Here is a 22,507-nt window from a genome sequence, read left to right on the forward strand (position 1 = left end):
AAAGCGAAGCGAGATGATTACCTCCGCCAAAAATCTGTCCCCATGAGATAAGCAGACCTTTTTGCATGGCGATCTATGAGAGTTTTAAATTACGTGAGGCTTCTTTGATCAAAAAGAGTAATGTTTAGGTTTTTACGAATATACTGATATAAGTGGATGCACATGGCATTCTGCAACTTTGAGAAAAACAACTTAGTTGTGTCTGTTGTTCACACGCGTTTTTGTCCTCTCATTGGCTAGAATGGTCCCACCTGATGTCGTCTCCTCTCGCCTGCCTTCCATCTTTGAGGACATGTATTTTAATTGTTAGAACGGTTACTTGAACATCTTGTCAATACCTGTATAATAGATAATGTTTGCTATCAATAGCTAATAACAGGGAAGAAATCCGGGGCAGAGATAGTAAAGAAAGCGAGACACCACCTCATTTTTTTCTAATCGGGGCAGGGCCACTCTGGTCTGCTTATTGCCCCCGCCCTGCGGAGGGGCTGCCCTAGAGCGAAACATCTCACTGGCTGTTTTGTTCTGGTTGCGGCGGGGGCAATAAGCCAGAGTGCCCTACCTCGACCAGAAAGATTTGCCAGTCTTGGGCACCCCCTCCGCAGGGTGGGGGCAATAAGTAGACAATGGTTGTGTTCCCCTGCTCAGAAATTGCATGCATCAACCAATGGTTGCGTGCCACGTCATCGACTGTGTCATCAACTGACAGATTTCTATAACATATGATGTGGTTAGCTGATACTTAAAATACCTATCCAGGAGTTATAAGATCTGTCAGGCATCAGCAATGTCTAAGCTCTGGAACGCGGCCTAAAATTGATTTATAATTTAAACCTAACCAAACCTATAACCATCACCTTATTACTGCCCCCAAGTGGCATGAAGGGACATCCCCCCAAAAAACGAACTATAGGCCTACAACACATAAATGGCTCCTAGCCCCCCATGCATAGGGTACTGTCCTTTCTGTCCCTAACACTAAAACTAAAACTGAAACTAAATAATATAAAAATGAAATATAAATGTTTTTATCAAACTGAAACTAAATAAAAACGAGTAAATCAAATCTGAAAACGAACTGAAACTAAACTGAATGTCAAATCAAATCTAAAAACGAGTAGAAATAACAACTAATATAAAATCACAGTGTGTGTGTCTGTTTGTGTGTGTATTTATGTGTGTGTGTGTGTGTGTGTGTGTGAGTGTGTGAGTGTGTGTGTGTCACACACTGTGTGTTATTTACAGGAAATTTACTTGGTATGTTTATTATGTCTGTACAATAATTTGACTAAATTATAAAGAGGGATAATTGACCTTCAAGTTTCTGATATCTACACTGAGTATATCAAACATTAGGAACACCTTCCTAATATTGAGTTGCCCTCAGAACAGCCTCAATTCGTCGGGGCATGGACTCTACAAGGTGTTGAAAGCGTTCCACATGGATGCTGGCCCATGTTGACTCCAATGCTTCCCACAGTTGTGTCTAATTAGCTGGATGTCTTTTGGGTGGTGACCATTCTTGATACACACGGGAAACTGTTGAGCATGAAAAACCCAGCAGCGTTGCAGATCTTGACACAAACCGGTGTGCCTTGCACCTACTACCGTACCCCGTTTAAAGGCACTTAAATATTTTGTCTTGCCCATTCACCCTCTGAATGGCACAAATACACAATCGATGTCTCAAAAAAGTATTATTTCACCTGTCTCCTCCCCTTCATCTACACTGATTGTAGTGGATTTAACAAGTGACATAAATAAGGGATCACCTGCTATCACCTGGATTCACCTGGTCAGTCTATGTCATGGAAAGTGTAGGTGTTCTTAATGTTTTTTTTAACTCAGTGTATACAGTATTAGCAATGGCTTCATTTGACATCCCTCTTACCTCCTATCTACCCTGTAAGTGTGAAGGAGGTACCTTGTAAAAACAGGGTACGATCACTAAAAAATTTGCTCTTGTCTACATTGGATGGAGTCGTCCAATGCAGTGGAACCTCACAAGTAACTACATTGTACTGTATATATGCTGAAACAGACACCACTTCATTTTACAGGTCTGTTACTATGAACATACATGCTAACTAAAGGTAAAGTACATAGAAACAACGGGAGAGAATATCAACACAAGAGGATGACTTGAAGGCATTTATTTAGTAATTACGTGGTAATAAATTATAAATGACAATGTATGTTCATTGGTGTTTCTTAGGTATTACATTGAAAGAGACTGGCGTGACTAGGTATTTTCATAGTTATAAACTGGTACTTACTTGTACTTACCTAAATTATGACTAAATAAATATGTACAGTAGTGCTTACTTGCTTGGTTTCTAGTAAGTACATTTAAGATAAATTGTTAGTACGTAATCGTATTTAGTTTTTGTTACTATATTTTTACCTAGTAAATACATAGTAATTAACGGGCTATAACATTTTGACATTGACATTTTCGTCATTTAGCAGACGCTCTTATCCAGAGCGACTTACCAAATTGGTGCATTCACCTTATGATAGCCAGTGGGACAACCACTTTACAATATGTTTTTTTTTTCTCTCTTTGGGGTGGGGTAAGGGGGGGTAAAAGGATTACTTTATCCTATCCCAGGTATTCCTTAAAGAGGTGGGGTTTCAAGTGTCTCCGAAAGGTGGTGAGTGACTCCGCTGTCCTGGTGTCGTGAGGGAGCTTGTTCCACCATTGGGGTGCCAGAGCAGCGAACAGTTTTGACTGGGCTGAGCGGGAACTGTGCTTCCGCAGAGGTATGGGGGCCAGCAGGCCAGAGGTGGATGAACGCAATGCCCTTGTTTCGGTGTAGGGACTGATCAGAGCCTGAGGGTACGGAGGTGCCATTCCCCTCACAGCTCCGTAGGCAAGCACCATGGTCTTGTTGCAGATGCGAGCTTCAACTGGAAGCCAGTGGAGTGTGCGGAGGAGCGGGATGACGTGAAAGAACTTGGGAAGGTTGAACACCAGACGGGCTGCGGCGTTCTGGATGAGTTGTAGGGGTTTAATGGCACAGGCAGAGAGCCCGGCCAACAGCGAGTTGCAGTAATCCAGACGGGAGATGACAAGTGCCTGGATTAGGACCTGTGCCACTTCCTGTGTAAGGCAGGGTCGTACTCTTTGAATGTTGTAGAGCATGAACCTACAGGATCGGGTCACCTCCTTGATGTTAGTGGAGAACGACAGGGTGTTGTCCAGGGTCACGCCAAGGCTCTTTGCACTCTGGGAGGAGGACACAACGGAGTTGTCAACTGTGATGGCGAGATCATGGAACGGGCAGTCCTTCCCCGGGAGGAAGAGCAGCTCCGTCTTGCCGAGGTTCAGCTTGAGGTGGTGAGCCGTCATCCACACTGATATGTCTGCCAGACATGCAGAGATGTGATTCGCCACCTGGTTATCAGAAGGGGGAAAGGAGAAGATTAATTGTGTGTCGTCTGCGTAGCAATGATAGGAGAGGCCATGTGAGGATATGACAGAGTCAAGTGACTTGGTGTATAGCGAGAATAGGAGAGGGCCTAGAACTGAGCCCTCGGGGACCCCAGTGGTGAGAGCACGTGGTGCGGAGACAGATTCTCGCCATGCCACCTGGTAGGAGCGACCTGTCAGATAGGACGCAATCCAAGAGTGAGCCACGCCGGAGATGCCCAACTCAGAGAGGGTGGAGAGGAGGATCTGATGGTTCACAGTATCAAAGGCAGCAGATAGGTCTAGAAGGACGGGAGCAGAGGAGAGAGAGTTAGCTTTAGCAGTGCGGAGAGCCTCCATGACACATAGAAGAGCAGTCTCAGTTGAATGACCAGTCTTGAAACCTGACTGGTTTGGATCAAGAAGGTCATTCTGAGAGAGATAGCAAGAGAGTTGGCTAAAGATGGCACGCTCAAGAGTTTTGGAGAAAAAAGAAAGAAGGGATACTGGTCTGTAGTTGTTGACATCGGAGGGATCGAGTGTAGGTTTTTTGAGAAGGGGTGCAACTTTCGCTCTCTTGAAGACGGAATGGACATAGCCAGCGGTCAAGGATGAGTTGATGAGCGAGGTGAGGTAAGGGAGAAGGTCTCCGGAAATGGTCTGGAGAAGACAGGAGGGGATAGGGTCAAGCGGGCAGGTTGTTGGGCGGCCGGCCGTCACAAGTCGCAAGATTTCATCTGGAGAGAGAGGGGAGAAAGAAGTCAAAGCATAGGGTAGGGCAGTGTGAGCAGGACCAGCGATGTCATTTGACTTAACAAACGAGGATCGGATGTCGTCAACCTTCTTTTCAAAATGGTTGACGAAGTCATTCACAGAGAGGGAGGGGGGAGGATTCAGCAGGGAGGAGAAGGTGGCAAAGAGCTTCCTAGGGTTAGAGGCAGATGCTTTGAATTTAGAGTGGTAGAAAGTGGCTTTAGCAGCAGAAACAGATGAAGAAAATGTAGAGAGGAGGGAGTGAAAAGATGCCAGGTCCGCAGGGAGTCTAGTTTTCCTCCATTTCCGCTCGGCTGCCCGGAGCCCTGTTCTGTGAGCTCGCAGTGAGTCGTCAAGCCACGGAGCAGGAGGGGAGGACCGAGCCGGCCGGGAGGATTGGGGACATAGAGAGTCAAAGGATGCAGAAAGGGAGGAGAGGAGGGTTGAGGAGGCAGAATCAGGAGATTGGAGGGAGAAGGATTGAGCAGAGGGAAGAGATGATAGGGTGGAAGAGGAGAGAGTAGCGGGAGAGAGAGAGCAAAGGTTGCGACGGCGCATTACCATCTGAGTAGGGGCAGAGTGAGTAGTATTGGAGGAGAGCGAGAGAGTTGCAGTGAGATTAGTAGAAGAACAGCATCTAGTAAAGATGAGGTCAAGCGTATTGCCTGCCTTGTGAGTAGGGGGGGACGGTGAGAGGGTGAGGTCAAAAGAGGAGAGGAGTGGAAAGAAGGAGGCAGAGAAAAATGAGTCAAAGGTAGACGTAGGGAGGTTAAAGTCACCCAGAACTGTGAGGGGTGAGCCATCCTCAGGAAAGGAACTTATCAAGGCGTCAAGCTCATTGATGAACTCTCCAAGGGAACCTGGAGGGCGATAAATGATAAGGATGTTAAGCTTGAATGGGCTAGTGACTGTGACAGCATGGAATTCAAATGAGGAGATAGACAGATGGGTCAGGGGAGAAAGAGAGAATGTCCACTTGGGAGAGATGAGGATTCCTGTGCCACCACCCCGCTGACCAGATGCTCTCGGGGTATGCGAGAACACATGGTCAGACGAGGAGAGAGCAGTAGGAGTAGCAGTGTTTTCTGTGGTAATCCATGTTTCCGTCAGCACCAAGAAGTCGAGGGACTGGAGGGTAGCATAGGCTGAGATGAACTCTGCCTTGTTGGCCGCAGAACGGCAGTTCCAGAGGTTCGATTCCCACGAGGAGCCAGTGTGAAATAATTTAAAAAATATATATATAAATAATGTATGCACTCACTAACTGTAAGTTGCTCTGGATAAGAGCGTCTGCTGAATGACTAAAATGTAAAATGAGAGAACAGGGACAGACAGACACATAGTTGACAGGCTACAGAAAATGGCTACAATAATGCAAAGGAGATCGGGTTAATGCAAAAATGAAGGGTTACCCTCATTCCCCTCTCTCTCTCTCTATCTCTCTCCACACAGGTGCTTCGAGTTTTCAGTTTTGTTGTCTCCTCTCTTTTTCTGATTCACGATACCTCATTACACATAAACAACATGGTAAAGATCTGCTGTATGAAGCCCAGCTGAGCTGCGGTGTATGTTCTTTGAGTTAAGTTAGAGAGATGTAAAGACCAGAGGGACATACTACGATTGAAGCTAGATGTACTGAGGGTTTTCTAAAGCTAGCCAGCTTCAGTTACTGTAGCTTCCCATTCCAGTTCAGGCTTCATCCATACTACAATAGTGGATATTGCTCTATTTTTGAACACACAAAAACATTTGATTAATCAAATATTTAATCAGTAGTCTTCCTCAAATGAAGGGGATGATGAGAGGGAGGGAATCTGATTTCATTGGTCCTCTTATATTTCTACCGCTGGAACACAGAAACCTCATATCCTTGCCCTAGCACTGACTTCATTCTGTCTGTCTGTTTGTCTGTTAACTCGAGAGTTTTGATTAATGGCTCAGTCACAAGAGGCCATGCAGTTTTCTGGGCCCAGTCCCGTGCCCTAGACTAAAAAGCGCTTTCGATTAACATTCTCCATTGAGCATGAATCTTAGTACAGGAATAGGTGCGATCTGGGTCCGGGAAACTATCTCTAGATGTTCTACATGATCTCACGACAACCAGCACTTCCTGATAAAGGAAGCAGCGCCTTTCACAAAGGTCCTCTTTCTCCTCTTATAAAACTGATTTTATGTCTCCACTGTTTTCTTGTGGAAGATGAAGACTTTTGATTAGATGGCTAAGCTCTATAACAGTATATCTGTGGAACTCCCCCATGCAGGCTTCCATGTACTGAGCCTCACAGAAGAGGCCTATAGATCACTAGATACAGCGGGGGTCTCTCTCACCATTGGCCCGGCAGGGGGCCAGAAACACACCTTGCTAGCTGCCTAGAAGGTGAAAGAATGTTCTGGAGAATTTGATGATCGGTGAAAAGTAGCACAGCGCCAGTTTAGAAAGCAACACTGGCAGGACGAGGGTGAAAACATGCTCTTTCTTACTCGCTTTCTCACACTGACTTCCTCTCTCTCACAATCTCTCCCTATCCTGATCTCGCTTTCTCTCCCTTCTCTATCTCACTCTCTTTCTCTCCCCCTTTCTTCACCCCTCCCTCTGTCTCTTTGGCATGCTGCGGTATGTGTTTTTATTAAAGTGAGAGAGCGGTTGGGTTGACGTTGCTCAGAGGGTGCCGGCGAGGCTAAACGCTTGAGGGACGCTACATGAACCGCCTGTTTTACACACAAACAACTACTTACTTATCCAAACTCTGGCCTGGAATGTATGCAGCAATATTGGATGTGACTCTCTTATGTGTGTATGTGTGAGCATGCATGTGTACATGTACACTGAGTATACCAAACATTAGGAACACCTTCCTCATTCTTTTGCCCTCAGAACAGCTTCAATTCGTCGGGGCATGGACTTTTCTACAAGGTGTCGAAAGCGTTCCACATGGATGCTGGCCCATATGGACCAATGCTTCCCACAGTTGTGTCAAGTTAGCTGGGTGTCCTTTGGGTGGTGGACCATTCTTCATACGCATAGGAAACTGTTGAGCGTGAAAAATCCAGCAGTGTTGCAGTTCTTAACACAAACCGGTGTGCCTGGCACCTACTACCATACCCCGTTCAAAGGCACTTAAATCTTTTGTCTTGCCCATTCACCCTCTGAATGGCACACATACACAATCCATGTCTCAATTGTCTCAAGGCTTTAAATCCTTCTTTAACCTGTCTCCTCCCCTTCATCTACACTGATTGTAGTGGATTTAACAAGTGACATCAATAAGGGATCATTCATAGCTTTCACCTGTATTCACCTGGTCAGCCTATGTCATGGAAAGAGCAGGTGTTCTTAATGTTTTCTATCCTCAGTGTAATGTCTGTGTGTGCATGTGTGTGTGTGTATGTTTTCATGTGCATGTGTGTGTGGAGACAAAGCAACAGGGATGGGGGTTAGAATTGGGTTGAGAGGCTCTGGTAATTGTTCAACCAAATAATCCTTGAAGGATCGGCCAGTTCCCCCTCTTAGAGGGGAGCTGATACCCATGCCACATTTCGAGGAGTGTGCCAAATTCTTTGTCCCGTACAGAAGTTCAAGTTGCTGTTCTATATGGTGGCAGGGGGTGACTGTGTGGAGTGGAAAGCTCTCAAATGTCCAACGCCCTAATTGAGGTTAAACTGAAACTGTATACCATAATCTAGGTATGAAACTATAGCCTGGTTGCATATGCTGGTGGGTACACACTGCAATCTCAGCTTCAGGTTTTAATGAAGAAGAAACATAAGCTAATGCTTCAACGGAACTGCGTTAGTGTGTGGTGTGCTAAAGAACACACACACATGCAGGCACACAAACACGCACGCACACGCACACGCACACACACACACACACACACACACACACACACACACACACACACACACACACACACACACACACACACACACACACACACACACACACACACACACATTCATATGAGGTATAACAGCATGACTTTAGAAGTCTTACAGTCAACTCTAGTTCCTTAGGTCACTAATGGAACTCCAATTAGTCACAAAGTGTCAGTGTGAGGGGGGGGGGAGTACACATGATCTGTCTGATGTAGACAGATGGACATGTCTACATCAGCTCTTTTTTACTGTCTGAACTATGACACACACACACACACACACACTCCGCTTATATTCATCTTGATGTCCATTCCTTGGGTTTCACTTCCCGTCCGTCGAGGTGTTTAACGGCACAACTGCCTGGTCAGGAATAAAGAGAGCTGGCAGAGTTATTAATACACACAGTTTCTCTCTCTCTCTCTCTCTCTCTCTCTCTCTCTCTCTCTCTCTCTCTCTCTCTCTCTCTCTCTCTCTCTCTCTCTCTCTCTCTCTCTCTCTCTCTCTCTCTCTCTCTCTCTCTCTCTCTCTCTCTCTCTCTCTCTCTCTCTCTCTCACACACACACACACACTTCTCGGAGAACAATCAGATATATCTATTTTATTGAGTTATGACTGGCCTGCTCAGTTTTCCCCCTCCTATAATGTGTTCCATTTGTCCTCTGTTTCTCCAAGCACGGAGGTCATGTCTCTCAAAGGTGTCATGAGAAAGAAAGCTGTGGCCCAGTGTGTGTGTGTGTGTGTGTGCAAATATGTGCCTACACATGAACTTGTGTTTGTGTAACGTTTTAAGTGCCTGTTTGGTACCATATCTCTCTAAAACACTATAAGGTCAGCAGAGCACTAGCGGTGGTTTGGTAAAGTAACACGCTTCACTACATGTTATTGTTGGGCCACTCTGGGTTTGTTTGGTAATTCAAGGTGTTATTGTTGGACTCTGGCTGCCTTTGTTAGCGATCTTTCCAGAGCTACCAATAGCTACAGTGAGTGTTTGCAATAAGAATACACAAAGACTGCTTTATTGAAGAGATAGGATTAAACACGCTTGGCTATGCAAGTGATACTATCGGGGAATGCCAACCAAATCAGATAGTTACACGCCAACGTGGTGCAGGAGAAGAAGAAGAAATAAGTCCGACAATGAGAGATTTCTCAGAGTTTCTGCCAGTTTCCGGGCAGGCGTCCAGACAGATACGCACACACACACTCACTCACTCACGCATGCATGCATGCACACCCACACACACACACCCACACGCACACACACACACACACTGGCCTCCCTACCCCAGAGTGTGTGTCTCTGTTCTGATGATTGCCTTAGTTGGTTTCCAGGGGATGTTTCTCCTGGCCAACTCTCCATGTCTCTTGTGGATCTCCAAGAATTCTCTGGTCTCTCTCTCTGTCTCTCTGTCTCTGTCTCTCTCTCTCTCTCTCTCTCTCTCTCTCTCTCTCTCTCTCTCTCTCTCTCTCTCTCTCTCTCTCTCTCTCTCTCTCTCTCTCTCTCTCTCTCTCTCTCTCTCTCTCTCTCTCTCTCTCTCTCTCTCTGTGTTTTCTGTGTGTGTCTGTGTGTGTGTGTTAAAGCAGTGGATTCAGAGAGCCCTGTCCACCCCCCTGTGCTCTATTCTCTCACCTCTGTTCTCTCAACCCAATTTACACTCAATCACTCAGAGAGGATGAAAGATGTCTTTTTTTAATCATCCGTGGAATCGGTTGCTTTGGTGATGTTAATGTTAATATGGAGGAGAGCGCAGAGAGTCACATCCCAATGGCTCTGTCTTGTAAAGTTGAGCAGGACTATTTTGTTTTACCACTAAGTTAGCTCTTCGGTTTCCTTCCAACCTGGGATAGGTGAAAGGTCCAGAGAGAGTGGAGGAAGTCATGAAGGCGACCATCAGTCATTTATACATTATGGCTTCGTTTACACAGGCAGCCCAATTCTCCACTAATTGGTCTTTTGACCAATCAGATCCGCTCTTTTGCCAATAAGCAAAATATCAGAATTGGACTGCCTGTGTAAACACAGCCTATGGAGCTCAAACAGTCACCATGGGCTGCGTTTACACAGGCAGCCCAATTCTGATCTTGTTGCCACTAATTGGCCTTTTGACCAATCAGATAAGATCTTTTGCCAATAATTGGGCTGCCTGTGTAAACGTAGCTTATGTGACCTGTCATTATGTTATCCAGAGAGAAAGGAGTAAAGGGGAGCCACTTGGTGATGGGGGTCTTGTCTTCAACCCCCCCTGGAATAAGACTGGAATAACTTTGCTTTCATTGTATCGTGTGCCTGGTGAATCTAGACCCACTCATGCACCACTAATAGTTATTCTTCCTGGCACAGAACGTTGCGTTCTTGGTATCCAACTCAGTTTTTGATTCATTCAAAGGCAGGCTCCTTTGTTATGACTACTGGGATACATTTGTTTTAACATCCAACCTCAGCTAAAGTAAAGCCCCAACCTAAACCTGTTCCATGAATGGCCTTCTCTGCTGCAGACCTCTGGTTTTTGGTCATGCTGAAATCTAGCCGAGGGTTGGAGGTGGAATGTATGTATGGGTGGTTTGGGGAGGGGATTGGGGAGAGGACATCTGTTTTGCGTGTGTTAGAGACACAGCCAGAGATGTGAGTCAAGGCAGGATACACATGATCAGTGGATAGAAGGCTTTGATCAGAGGCAGAGCACAGAGCTGAGCACAGAGCTGAGCACAGCCCCCCCCCCTTACCTCCTCCCCTCCTTTACCCCTCTCCTTTCTCCCTTACTTCTCCTCCCTCCCTACCTTCTCTCACCCCTACCCAATCTCCCCTACTCCGTCCTCTTTCCTCAGTTCTTACCTCCCCTCACCTCATTCCCTACCCCCTTTCACCTCCTAATATATAATAATAATATATTGTGATATCCTACCATGCAGAAAGACAGTGATGGGTAAGAGACAGACGGACAAAGCACAGTCAGTGTCAAGTGACTCAGCTGGGTTTGATGTTGTTGACTCAAGAGGCCTCTCTCTCTCTTGGCCCAGACTCACGGACTACATACTAAAGGAAACCAGATGATGGAGATTTGTGTGTGTGTGCATGCGTGTGTATGTGTACGTGTGCGTGTGTGTGTGTGTGTGTGATATTCTACCTGCTTGTACCATCCCGGGACTCCCTCCAGACCTCTATCCCTGTAGATGGTATTACTGCTAACGCCAACCAGCTGTGATGTAGACTGACTGACTGACTGACTGAAGATACCTACATACCTTGTGGAGTGAAACGGCTTTGACTTGAGTTTTGTTGTATGTGCTTTGATTGACTGTTTGATCAAAATAATACATACTGTATAAACAGTACATACATTTTAAACATGTGACAGAGATAGCACAATAAAGTCAGATACTTATTTCCATTGTGGTCCCTAAAGTGCATGGTGCAGAAACATCCATCCTGTTAAGTGTTTTGTTTTGCTTTGTTTTGCTTTGTCTCAGATCTGAGCCCTATACTACGAATCAGGTTTGAGCAGTTACCGAGGTAACATTGGTCAACTCTGAGCTCAACTCGGGATAACCGGTACCGTGAAAGTAGCTCACCTTTTAGCCAGTTTAATTTCTATGGAAACGAATCCTTCAGAACTAACCTGCTCCCAGGCAGGCTAACTCAAGGCTAAAAGTCAAGTGTCTGAGCCGCAAGTTGAGGAACAATTAAATCAGATTTCCTCCCTCTCATAAAGATTGCGTCATCATTCCCCTTCATTTGAGGAAGACGACTGATGAAATATTTTATTAATCAAAAGTTTTTTTTGTGTGTTCAAAATAGTAATGTTAAAATACCTACCACGTTACACATTTAGAAATGACAGAATGCATTTCAAACTTCACACAAAGTAAAACTTGTGTATACAATGACTTAATATAATTGTTATATCGATAGAAGTGGGAAAAAAGGTGCTCGTGCATTGATAAGCAAAGCACACCAGAGATGGCATTAACGATAAGTAATAACATAAAGACTGCCTATTTGACACAATAGCCTGCTGAAATGGCAAAAGAAATATTATTTCATTTTGATTTCGACACAAATTAAAATGTGGCACTGACTCGCCCATGGATTGATGTTTCAGCGTTGTTTCAATGAAGAGTTCAGCGTTCGACTAGCCATGTGCGACATGCACCCGCAGTGACATGCCTGCTAGAGTTAGTGGCAGGCAGACGAGCAATATCCACCATCGTAGTACGGATGAAGCCTGGGCTGGAATGTGAAGCTAACTGAAGCTGGCTAGCTTTAGAAAAGCCTGAGTAGATCTAGTTTGCTTCGTAGTATACTTGCTTCGTATGGAATGTTCTCAGGAACTTCCCTGAGCTGGCCAACACAGACATGGCATCTCACAACCCTAATATACAGGTAGGTTTACACAACCCTAATGTACAGGTAGGTTTACACAACCCTAATGTACAGGTAGGTTTACACAACCCTAATGTACAGGTAGGTTTACACAACCCTAATGTACAGGTAGGTTTACACAACCCTAATGTACAGGTAGGTTTACACAACCCTAATGTACAGGTAGGTTTACACAACCCTAATATACAGGTAGGTTTTACACAACCCTAATGTACAGGTAGGTTTACACAACCTAATGTACAGGTAGGTTTACACAACCCTAATGTACAGGTAGGTTTACACAACCCTAATGTACAGGTAGGTTTACACAACCTAATGTACAGGTAGGTTTACACAACCCTAATGTACAGGTAGGTTTACACAACCCTAATATACAGGTAGGTTTACACAACCCTAATGTACAGGTAGGTTTACACAACCCTAATGTACAGGTAGGTTTACACAACCCTAATGTACAGGTAGGTTTACACAACCCTAATGTACAGGTAGGTTTACACAACCCTAATGTACAGGTAGGTTTACACAACCCTAATGTACAGGTAGGTTTACACAACCCTAATGTACAGGTAGGTTTACACAACCCTAATATACAGGTAGGTTTACACAACCCTAATATACAGGTAGGTTTACACAACCCTAATGTACAGGTAGGTTTACACAACCCTAATGTACAGGTAGGTTTACACAACCCTAATATACAGGTAGGTTTACACAACCCTAATGTACAGGTAGGTTTACACAACCCTAATGTACAGGTAGGGTTGTGCTGGTAGCCTAGCGGTTAGAGCATTGGGCCTGTAAGCAAAAGGTCGCTGGTTTGAATCCCTGAGCCGACTAGGTGTAAAATTGACTGATGTGCCCTTGAACAAGGCACTTAACCCTAGTTGCTCTGGATAAGAGCGCCTGCTAGAGTTAGTGGCAGGTGGATGAGCAATATCCACCATCATGGTGAAGCCTGAGCTAGAATGTGAAGCTGGCTGGCTTTAGAAAAGCCTGAGTAGATCTAGCTTTGTAGTATACACCTCCGGTTAGGTCATGATGATTTTGAATTAGCTAATTTCGTGTTGTCTTCAGCATGTTCATTCAGTCTTATCTAACTATGTTATCTTCATTCAGTCAGTCTTCAGCATGTTCATTCAGTCTTATCTAACTATGTGTGGAATGTTCTGTAATGCCACAGAAATGTCATCTTACATCAACATTTATAAGATTATTGTCTCTGAACATTTCACAACATTTTAAAAACATTCAGAGAAAATGTTCTGATCCCAAATATAGTGTTGCAACAATAGGACAAAGCTGGTACATGGGCCTGCATCAGGACTCTTGTTAAAGAGATACCTACTCTCAGTTATCATCTCAATGGATCATCTACTGTCATCTAATATCAACCTGTATGAGGTGATGAAATAATCATTTGTCTCTTTTTTCTTTAGGCAATATCTCAGGCCAGCCCGGGTGGCAATGTGGGTGAGACTCTGGAGGATCTCCAGCAGCAGAACCAGCTCCAGAGCCTGGCATCATCCAACCCGTCCTCCCAGAGACCCCGACGCCGTGGCTGGTCCCAGGGGGTTCTGCCCAAACCAGAACCAGAGGAGGACCCAGAACCCTTCATCCTGGACCTCAGGAACTTCCCTGAGCTGGCCAACGCAGACCTGGGATCTCACAACCCTAATATACAGGTAGGTTTACACAACCTTAATATACAGGTAGGGTTGTGCAGGTAGCCTAGCGGTTAGACGTTTGGCCTGTAATCAAAAGGTCGCTGGTTCGAATCCCTGAGCCAACTAGGTGAAAAAGCTGCTGATGTGCCCTTGAACAAGGCACTTAACCCTTATTGCCCCTGTAACTCGCTCTGGATAAGAGCGTCTGCTAAATGGCATAAATGTAAAGGTTTACACATCCCAGGTAGGTTTACAAAACCCTAATGTACAGGTATGAGAGGACACATAATTAAATATTACGCTATGTATTACATAGTACACTACATGACCAAACGTATGTGGACACCTGCTCGTCGAACAACTAATTCCAAAATCATGGGCATTAATATGAAGTTGGTCTTCGTTTTGCAGCTATAACAGCCTCCACTCTTCTGGGAAGGCTTTCCACTAAATGTTTGAACATTGCTGCATTAGTGAGGTCGGGCACTGATGTTGGGCGACTAGGCCTGGCTCGCAGTCGGCATTCCAATTCATCCCAAAGGTGTTCGATGGGGTTGAGGTCAGGGCTCCTGTGCAGGCCAGTCAAACCATTTCTGTATGGACCTTGCATTTGTGCACAGGGGCATTGTCATGCTGAAACAGGAAAGGGCCTTCCCCAAACTGTTGCCACAAAGTTGGAAGCATAGAATCGTCTAGAATGTCATTGTATGCTGTAGCGTTAAGATTTCCCTTCACAGGAACTAAGGGGCCTAGCCCGAACCATGAAAAACAGCCCCAGACCATTATTCCTCCTCCACCAAACGTTACAGTTGGCACTATGCATTCGGGCAGGTAGCGTTCTCCTGGCACCCGCCAAACACAGATTCGTCCGTCGGACTGCCAGATGGTGAAGTGTGATTCATCACACCTGAGAGCGCGTTTCCACTGCTCCAGAGTCCAATGGCGGCAAGCTTTACACCCCTCAAGCCGATGCTTGGCATTGCGCATGGTGATCTTAGGCTTGTGTGTGGCTGCTCTGCCATGGAAACCCATTTCATGAAGCTCCTGACGAACAGTTCTTGTGCTGATGTTGCTTCCAGAGGCAGTTTGGAACTCGGTAGTGAGTGTTGCAACCGAGGACAGATGATTTTTACACTCTACGCGCTTCAGCACTCGCCGGTCCCGTTCTGTGAGCTTGTGTGGCCTACCACATCGCAGCTGAGCCGTTGTTGCTCCTAGACCTTTCCACTTCACAATAACAGCACTTACAGTGATTTTACATACATTTTACGAACTGACTTGTTGGAAAGCTGGCATCCTATGACAGTGCCACATTGAAAGTCACTGAGCTCTTCAGTAAGGCCAGTCTACTGCCAATGTTTGTCTATGGAGATCGCATGGCTGTGTGCTCGATTTTATACACCTGTCAACAATGGGTGTGGCTGAATAGCCAAATCCACTAATTTGAAGGTCTGTCCACAAACTTTTGTATATATAGTGTATCTCTGGAGCTCTTCTGTTTAGTACATCAGAGTATATCAGACAATGTTATGGTTGTATGGGCTAGGTAGAGTTTCCAGTATTGCTTACATCCATCCAATGATCCTTTTAGATCTACCAGTAGTGTTTTTAGATCAACCATTAGTGTTGATTGAAGAAGTTAAGAAAATGAAGCTATTGAAGAGCATTGGGATGAAGTCTGTATCTTTATATTGATGTTGAATTGGAAGGAAGCTTAATGTAATAATGTTACTATCTTACCGTTGTCTCAATGACCCCAAAGCTTTATAGTACCCTATCACTCTGGCATAAGGAAGGATGACTGTCTTGGCTTACATAGTTAGTTTAGTAAACCTAGAGTATTCACAGCAAAGATCTCAGGATGTTTTTAATGGCAGCTCCAGAACAATGATGCACACACACACACACACACACACAGCCCTGCACATATGCATCATTATTGTTGACAGCCAATTTATTCAGCGACAACCTTTTGCACCTGGTTTTGCAATCCAGCTTCTCTGTATAATGTGAGAGCCATGCCAAAGCCCGGTCGACAGCTAATTCTCACAGGGCTGCATGTTAGAGTAATTTAGAAGCATAATGACTTTAGGTTAACAGAAAACAACTGAGGTACCAGATTCCTGGATTGAGTGCTTTTAGTAAATGTTAGCCGATGGGTAATAACAATGTATGGTTGGAAAGGTGTTGATAGTCTCAAACTGTGCCTGCCCTGGAGCCAACTAGCAGAACGTAGCTCATCAAATTATTGAATCCAGGGGAAGGTGCACTCTTAGAAAAAAAGGGTTCCAAAAGGGTTCTTTGGCTGTCCCCATAGGATAACTATTCTTAGTTCCAGGTAGAACTCTTTTTGGTTCCAGCTAGAACTCTTTTGGGTTCCATGTAGAATTCTCTGTGTAAAGGGTTCTACATGGAACTCAAAAGGGTTCTACCTGGAACCAAAAAGGGTTATTCAAAGGGTTCTCCTATGGGAACAGCCGAATAACCCTTTTAGGTTATCGATAGCACATTTCTTTCTAAGAGTGTACCATGTTTCGATCCAGCACGAAAAACACTTAATAACTCATGTTCTTCTTAACTGAGTAAGTTCAGAAGGAAACAGTTACTGTATGGGGCAAGGAAGTTACTTTCTTTAAAGTGGGCTGAATGCTAACTAGAACTCAGAGACTTCTGTGTACATCATGCACATCATTCAAGTTAAGCACACACACAGTTGAGTTCCCTAGTTAGTCCTGGGCGAAAGGCAGTATTTATTAGGGTTAGAGACTGTATTCCTCTAGTGGTGTCTCATATCTGATCGCTGCTACCAAACACACTGTGAACCACTGGCCAACAGTGGAGTTTATAAGGCTCTCTGTTTTCCTTGCATTTTATTAAGTTGTTCATTTATCCCTTTCATTTCTTTCTTGTTATTATTGTAAGAGGCTGCAGGGACTCCAGAAAAAGAAGGGAGGTGGGGCGTTTGCTCTAAAGCTCATTGTATCACCCCAACACACATGCAAACTCACACACACACACACACACACACACACACACACACACACACACAGGCACACACACGCATGTACACACAGACACGCAGACAAACACACACACACATGCACACACACATGCACATACACTGACTCCCCCTCCCATCTTTCTTCACAGCTGTTTTGAGTCGGAGCGGCCTCTTAAATTTCCCCATGCGAGACCTTTACAGTGGGGTGCTTCAAGTCTGCCATGATGCTTGAACATCTGCATAGGGTTTAGGGAGAGGGCAGAGAAAAAACTGAAAAAAAGCCAAATCTAAGGGGTGAGAGGTCACCGCATTATTTTAACAAACACTTTTTAATGTGCTCTCCATGCGCAGCAGATCTCGATTATCTCAAAGGTGCTTTTTTATACTAAAGTATGAAAAAAAACATTTATTTTATTTTTAGTGTTATTGCGGAGGGTTTATGTGTGCAAGTGGATTTGAAAGGAAATTAAGTTAGACTTTGGGGAAAAACTGACACAAGAGAAGCCCAGGTATCCAGAAATTGAAAGCGCCTCATTATTATAACAAGGAAAATGTGTTCTTCATCCAAGTGGGATTGGGCCATCCTCCTCTAGTCTATAGGAACCAGACAAAGCTATTTGGTTTTATAAGTCTTTCTTTGGGAGCCAGCGGCTAATATCCTTGGTTGCTTTAGTGGGCTTTTTACCTTGTTATCACGTCGGCTGGAATTCATTGGTTTTGACTGTGGAGGGTCATAGCGTGACAAACTGAGTGAACCGTACCAGACTGTACTGGCACACTATGGGGAATAGAATACAACGATAGAGTAGAATAGAATAGAACCAAATAGAACCAAATGCATCCAAATATAAATAATGGTGTTAAAATAGTTTTGTCTTGCATATATACACACGCACACAAACACTGGCCACTCTTCCCTTCATCGTTGACAAATTACCAACATTTTGTATAGTACAATCTCCTGATTGACAATACACAGGAACTATTTTACTGGAGTGGCTTAGTTCCCTATGGTTTGTCTGCGGCATTAATACTGGAAGTGCCTGTCCTTCAGATCCACAGTAATGTATGAGTCACAGCCTATAATGGGTCGTAGTTAGGCCTAATACACTTCCTCCACTTACCGCTCAGACAGGCGGGAGGAGCTCAGCTTCAATATGCAGAGGTATTATACAGTACACTACGCTACAGTCCAACTTCACCCTACTGACAACTAGGAAGAGCCATTCAGTGGGCTGTCTATTTCCTCTCTTTGCCCCTTGGAATCCTACTACTTCACACATTGGTTTTTAAATCAAGCATAGTCATATTTTTATATATGAATCTTCCTTGACTTGTTGGTCTATTGACAATTATTGTCAACAGAGAGAGAGATAGAGACAGAGAGGGAAAGGGAGAGGGAGGGAGGGAGAGAGAGAGAGAGAGAGAGAAAAAGAGAGAGAGAGAGAGAGAGAGACAGGGAGAGGGAGAGGGAGAGAGAGAGAGAGAGAGAGACAGGGAGAGGGGGAGAGGGAGAGGGAGAGAAAAATGATGCTAAGGGTCTGAGAAGCATAAGACTAGTAGCCATGACTCACCGTCCTAATCTGTGTCTTTAGCCAGTGGGTTGTCTTTATAAACAGTTGTAGCAGCCATCAGATGGTAACTACTAGCAGAAGCATAAACAACCATGCCTTTGTCTGGACCTGCGGGCTCGTGGCAGGGACAGGGAGGTAGTCTATCAGTCTATCCCCTATCCCTCTATCTTGCTTCCTCCATCTCTAGCTACCCCTCCCTCCCTCTCCTCTCTACCACCACACACCCCTATCCCACTCCTCACTCCTTCTATCACTCCCCTACTCCACCTCGCTTCTCTATCCCTCTCTATCCTGCTTTCTCCCTCCCTCTACCTATACACCTCCCTTTACACCCCCACTCTACCATGCTCTCAGTCTAACTCCCCCGCTCCCGCCATCCCTTTTCACTCTTCCGCACTGTCCTCTACCTCCCTCCATCTCTCCAGCTTCCTCTGTCCATTCCCTACTTCCCCAACCACCTTCCCTCCTTCTCCCTTCATCACATGTGCCTGGACACGCTGTCTACAAACCTACCTACCTACACACCCGCTTCCCTCAGTACCCTGGTTGGTTCGTCCCAAGAATCCAGTGGGTTCAGATAAGACATCAGACTGGTACCAAGGCAACAGGGCTGGGGCGGAACAGACCATGTTGTCAGACGGGGGTGGAAGGGGGTTGTTTATTTTTCTTTACAATGTTTGGAAGATGTTTTTTTTTGCCCTTACATTGTTGACCGTCTGGGGCTGATGCTGTAGATGTTAGGTTGTTTACAGTAGAAGCAGTATGTTGGTAATAGTAATGTTAGTATATAGAATGGTAATGTTTGTGGAATGGTAATGTTACTGGAATGGTAATGTTAGTGGAATGGCAATGTTAGTGGAATGTTAATGGAGTGGTAATGCTAGTAGAATGGTAATGCTAGTGGAATGGTAATGCTAATGGAATGGTAATGCTTGTGGAATGGTAACGGTAGTGGAATGGTAATGCTAGTGGACAGTGGACAGTGGAGTTTTTCCTGAACACGTGGCATGACTATGGAAACATCTGGTCTCTAGTTGTTATTGCCGGTATAACTAGGACCCAGAGTTTTTCCTTGTGAGGTCATGTGGTCAGGAAAAACACCTGGTCCTAGTCATATTTTCACCAGGAAGTACATACCACATACAGTACTGGAAGGGTTGTTTTCCTATTGCTATAGTTTCTTTAACTTCTGTTGCATTCCCTTCATACCGTTGCTAGCCTGCCTTCGATTGCTGTGACTACAGTTACAGAAGCAGTTTTGTGGCCAGTGTATGTGATGTGTTATCAGTATTACTCTACAGTCATGGCTGTTTTACCATCATCTGGGAAAGTACTGTGTGTTCAATAATTACTGGCCATCAACCGCACCAGAGTCTGTGACACCTGCCTGCGCCCCAAATGGCACCCTACTCCCTATATGGTGCATTACTATCAGTCCTGGTCAAAAGTAGTGCACTATATAGGGAATAGTGTGCCATTTGGGATGCTGCCTGTAAGACTCCATAAGATTACACAAGCAATTGTGTTGAATGTTACTCTTGGCAACAGGTCTGGTCCAGAGGCAATTTACTCTATGATTTTGTTACAATTTGCTGAGGATAATTGTGAAGTGTGAAATCACACCCTCTATTCCCAGTTGTAGAAAGGTTAACTTTTATAAAGGTTTCACATTATTCACTTGTGATTTCACAGAATGCAATATTTTATCCATGAAAGGAGGACTGGAGACCTGGGATTATCACTTGAATTAGTATTTAATTAGTACACACATGTTGAGAAGGGTGCAAAAGCCATGTGTGTTTGGCATTGGCATGTTGTTCAAGGCGTTGAAAAAAGTATTTAATTTTAAACCTATAGCTCACAAAATACCAATCTCTTTCATAGTGTATTTGCTCTCTCTCTCTCTCTCTCTCTCTCTCTCTCTCTCTCTCTCTCTCTCTCTCACGCTCTCTCTGTCTCTCTGTCTCTCTCTTTCTTTCTCTCTTTCTTTCTCTCTCGCTCTCTCTCTGTCTTTCTGTCTCTCTGTCTCTCTTGTTCTCTCTCCCCTCACCACCAGGTGACCATCGAGGTGGTGGAGGACCCACAGACGGAGATGGAGATGGACCTGGCCAAGGAGGGGGGGGAGGGGGGCCGCAACGACTGGTCCCTGTCATCGGAGGAGTGGCTGGGCCACAAGAAGCTGTTCTGGCCCCTGTTCTGGGAGTACCCAGACCAGGCTGAGACTGAGAGCGGGCCTGGCAGCAGGGCCAGCCTGGAGGAACAGGAGCAGCCCACAGAGGACTATAACTATGACCCTGAGGAGCAGGGTCCTGTGCTTAGTGGGACTGGGGGGACTGGGGTGGGGACAGGGGTGGGGGGCGGCTGGGGCAGCCACTGGAGCAGCAATAAGGGATGGGACTCCAAGGAGAACTACGGTAAGTTTTTTATGATTTAATGTTTTTGTTGTTGTAATTATCATGAAATGACAGATAAAGAAGGAACAATTCAGCAGAATCATGGGTGTTTCTCAATATGCATACTACCGTGCTCCACACTCTCATGCTCCAAGTGCATTCTCCGAGGATGTTCTCTTGAGTATGTTCTTGTGAGGACGAGAGTGTGGAAAACGCATAAAACATTACATTTGACAAGCACTCACACTCCCCTTAGTGTATTACCTCACGCTGCACCTGGACATACACAATGGCAACAAGATGGAACAAGATATTCACAAAGCAAACATTTTACTTCATAATTATCAGCTAGCTGTATGTGAATTGTTATAATCTAGCTAGCCAGATAGTTAAACAGGCAAAAATTACATGAAACTAATGTTATGCAAGGTAGATATCAATTCTTCGTGGGTAGCTAGCTGCCAATTCTTCGTGGCTATCTAGCTAGCTAACAGTAGAAGTTAGCCAGTTAGCCCTATTGACTTACTATGGGCTCAGTCCTGGCACCAGAATAAAGTGACTAGGGGGGCAGTTGAAATAGGCGAAGGGGACAATTTTGGGGGGGTTCTTGCATTGGAATTATATTGAATTCTACTTATACGACAATAAACATAAAGTTAAAATGCCTAGACTCTGAGATCATTGAGTGCTTTTGAAATCTGTAGCCTGTCTCTGCTGCGCTGTATCAGCACAATGGAAAAGGCCCTGGTAATGAATATAGGCTACAAGATAGATAGGCTGTTTGTAATAGATGAATTGCCCTATGTGAATGCAGCTGTGCACACAGCTGTCATACCAAAATAATGCTAACTAAATGCTGAAAGTAGTAGCCTAGTTATTCATGCATGCAAACAAAATACTGAATTGCAGTTTGGCTTACAATACAGACACAACTGCAAATGCGAATGAACAAAACAGCGGTACCAAGTAGTAGACCTAGTTAACAAAATAACAGATCGATAAAGGAATGACAAAATCTATATTTTGGCTAGTTACATTAACAGTAAACAAACGTAGTAAACAAAAGGCGAATGGAGATCCAAATAACCAAAACATAGCCTACAGCCTACTATAGTGAGATGTGCTAGCACAGCTGTCTTGCCAAATAAATAGGCCTATACAGGCCCGCTTCAAACATGGAAAATCAAGCCACTCGCTCATGAGTTCAGCAACACGCTTTGATATGGCACAATACACTTCTGTGAATCAAATTCGACCTATGTAATCAATTAAGCAATGCCAGCCTACCATAAACACGTTTCCAATACATACAGTTCAATTTACAGCAACGAAAACCAATAGGCTACCAAGAAAACCAAAATAGAATGTATCTATTTCTATGATGAATCATACCGATATGTAGCTATACCCAGGCGTGTCATTTGGGTTCTTGCATTGGAGTTACATTGAATTC

The 22,507-nt window shown here is 44.7% G+C and overlaps 1 protein-coding gene across 1 annotated transcript in view; it reads left to right on the top strand.

Annotated features, from left to right (window-relative positions):
• ism2a (isthmin 2a) overlaps positions 1–22,507 on the top strand; it is a 51,148-nt gene that overhangs the window by 17,710 nt on the left and 10,931 nt on the right. Inside the window, exons 2-3 of the mRNA XM_041847104.2 lie at positions 13,859–14,104; positions 20,718–21,075. Coding sequence (XP_041703038.2) covers positions 13,859–14,104; positions 20,718–21,075 — 604 coding nt within the window. The remainder of the gene's footprint in view (positions 1–13,858; positions 14,105–20,717; positions 21,076–22,507) is intronic.

Source organism: Coregonus clupeaformis, chromosome 34 (assembly GCF_020615455.1).
Source record: "Coregonus clupeaformis isolate EN_2021a chromosome 34, ASM2061545v1, whole genome shotgun sequence".
Classification (NCBI taxonomy): domain Eukaryota; kingdom Metazoa; phylum Chordata; class Actinopteri; order Salmoniformes; family Salmonidae; genus Coregonus; species Coregonus clupeaformis.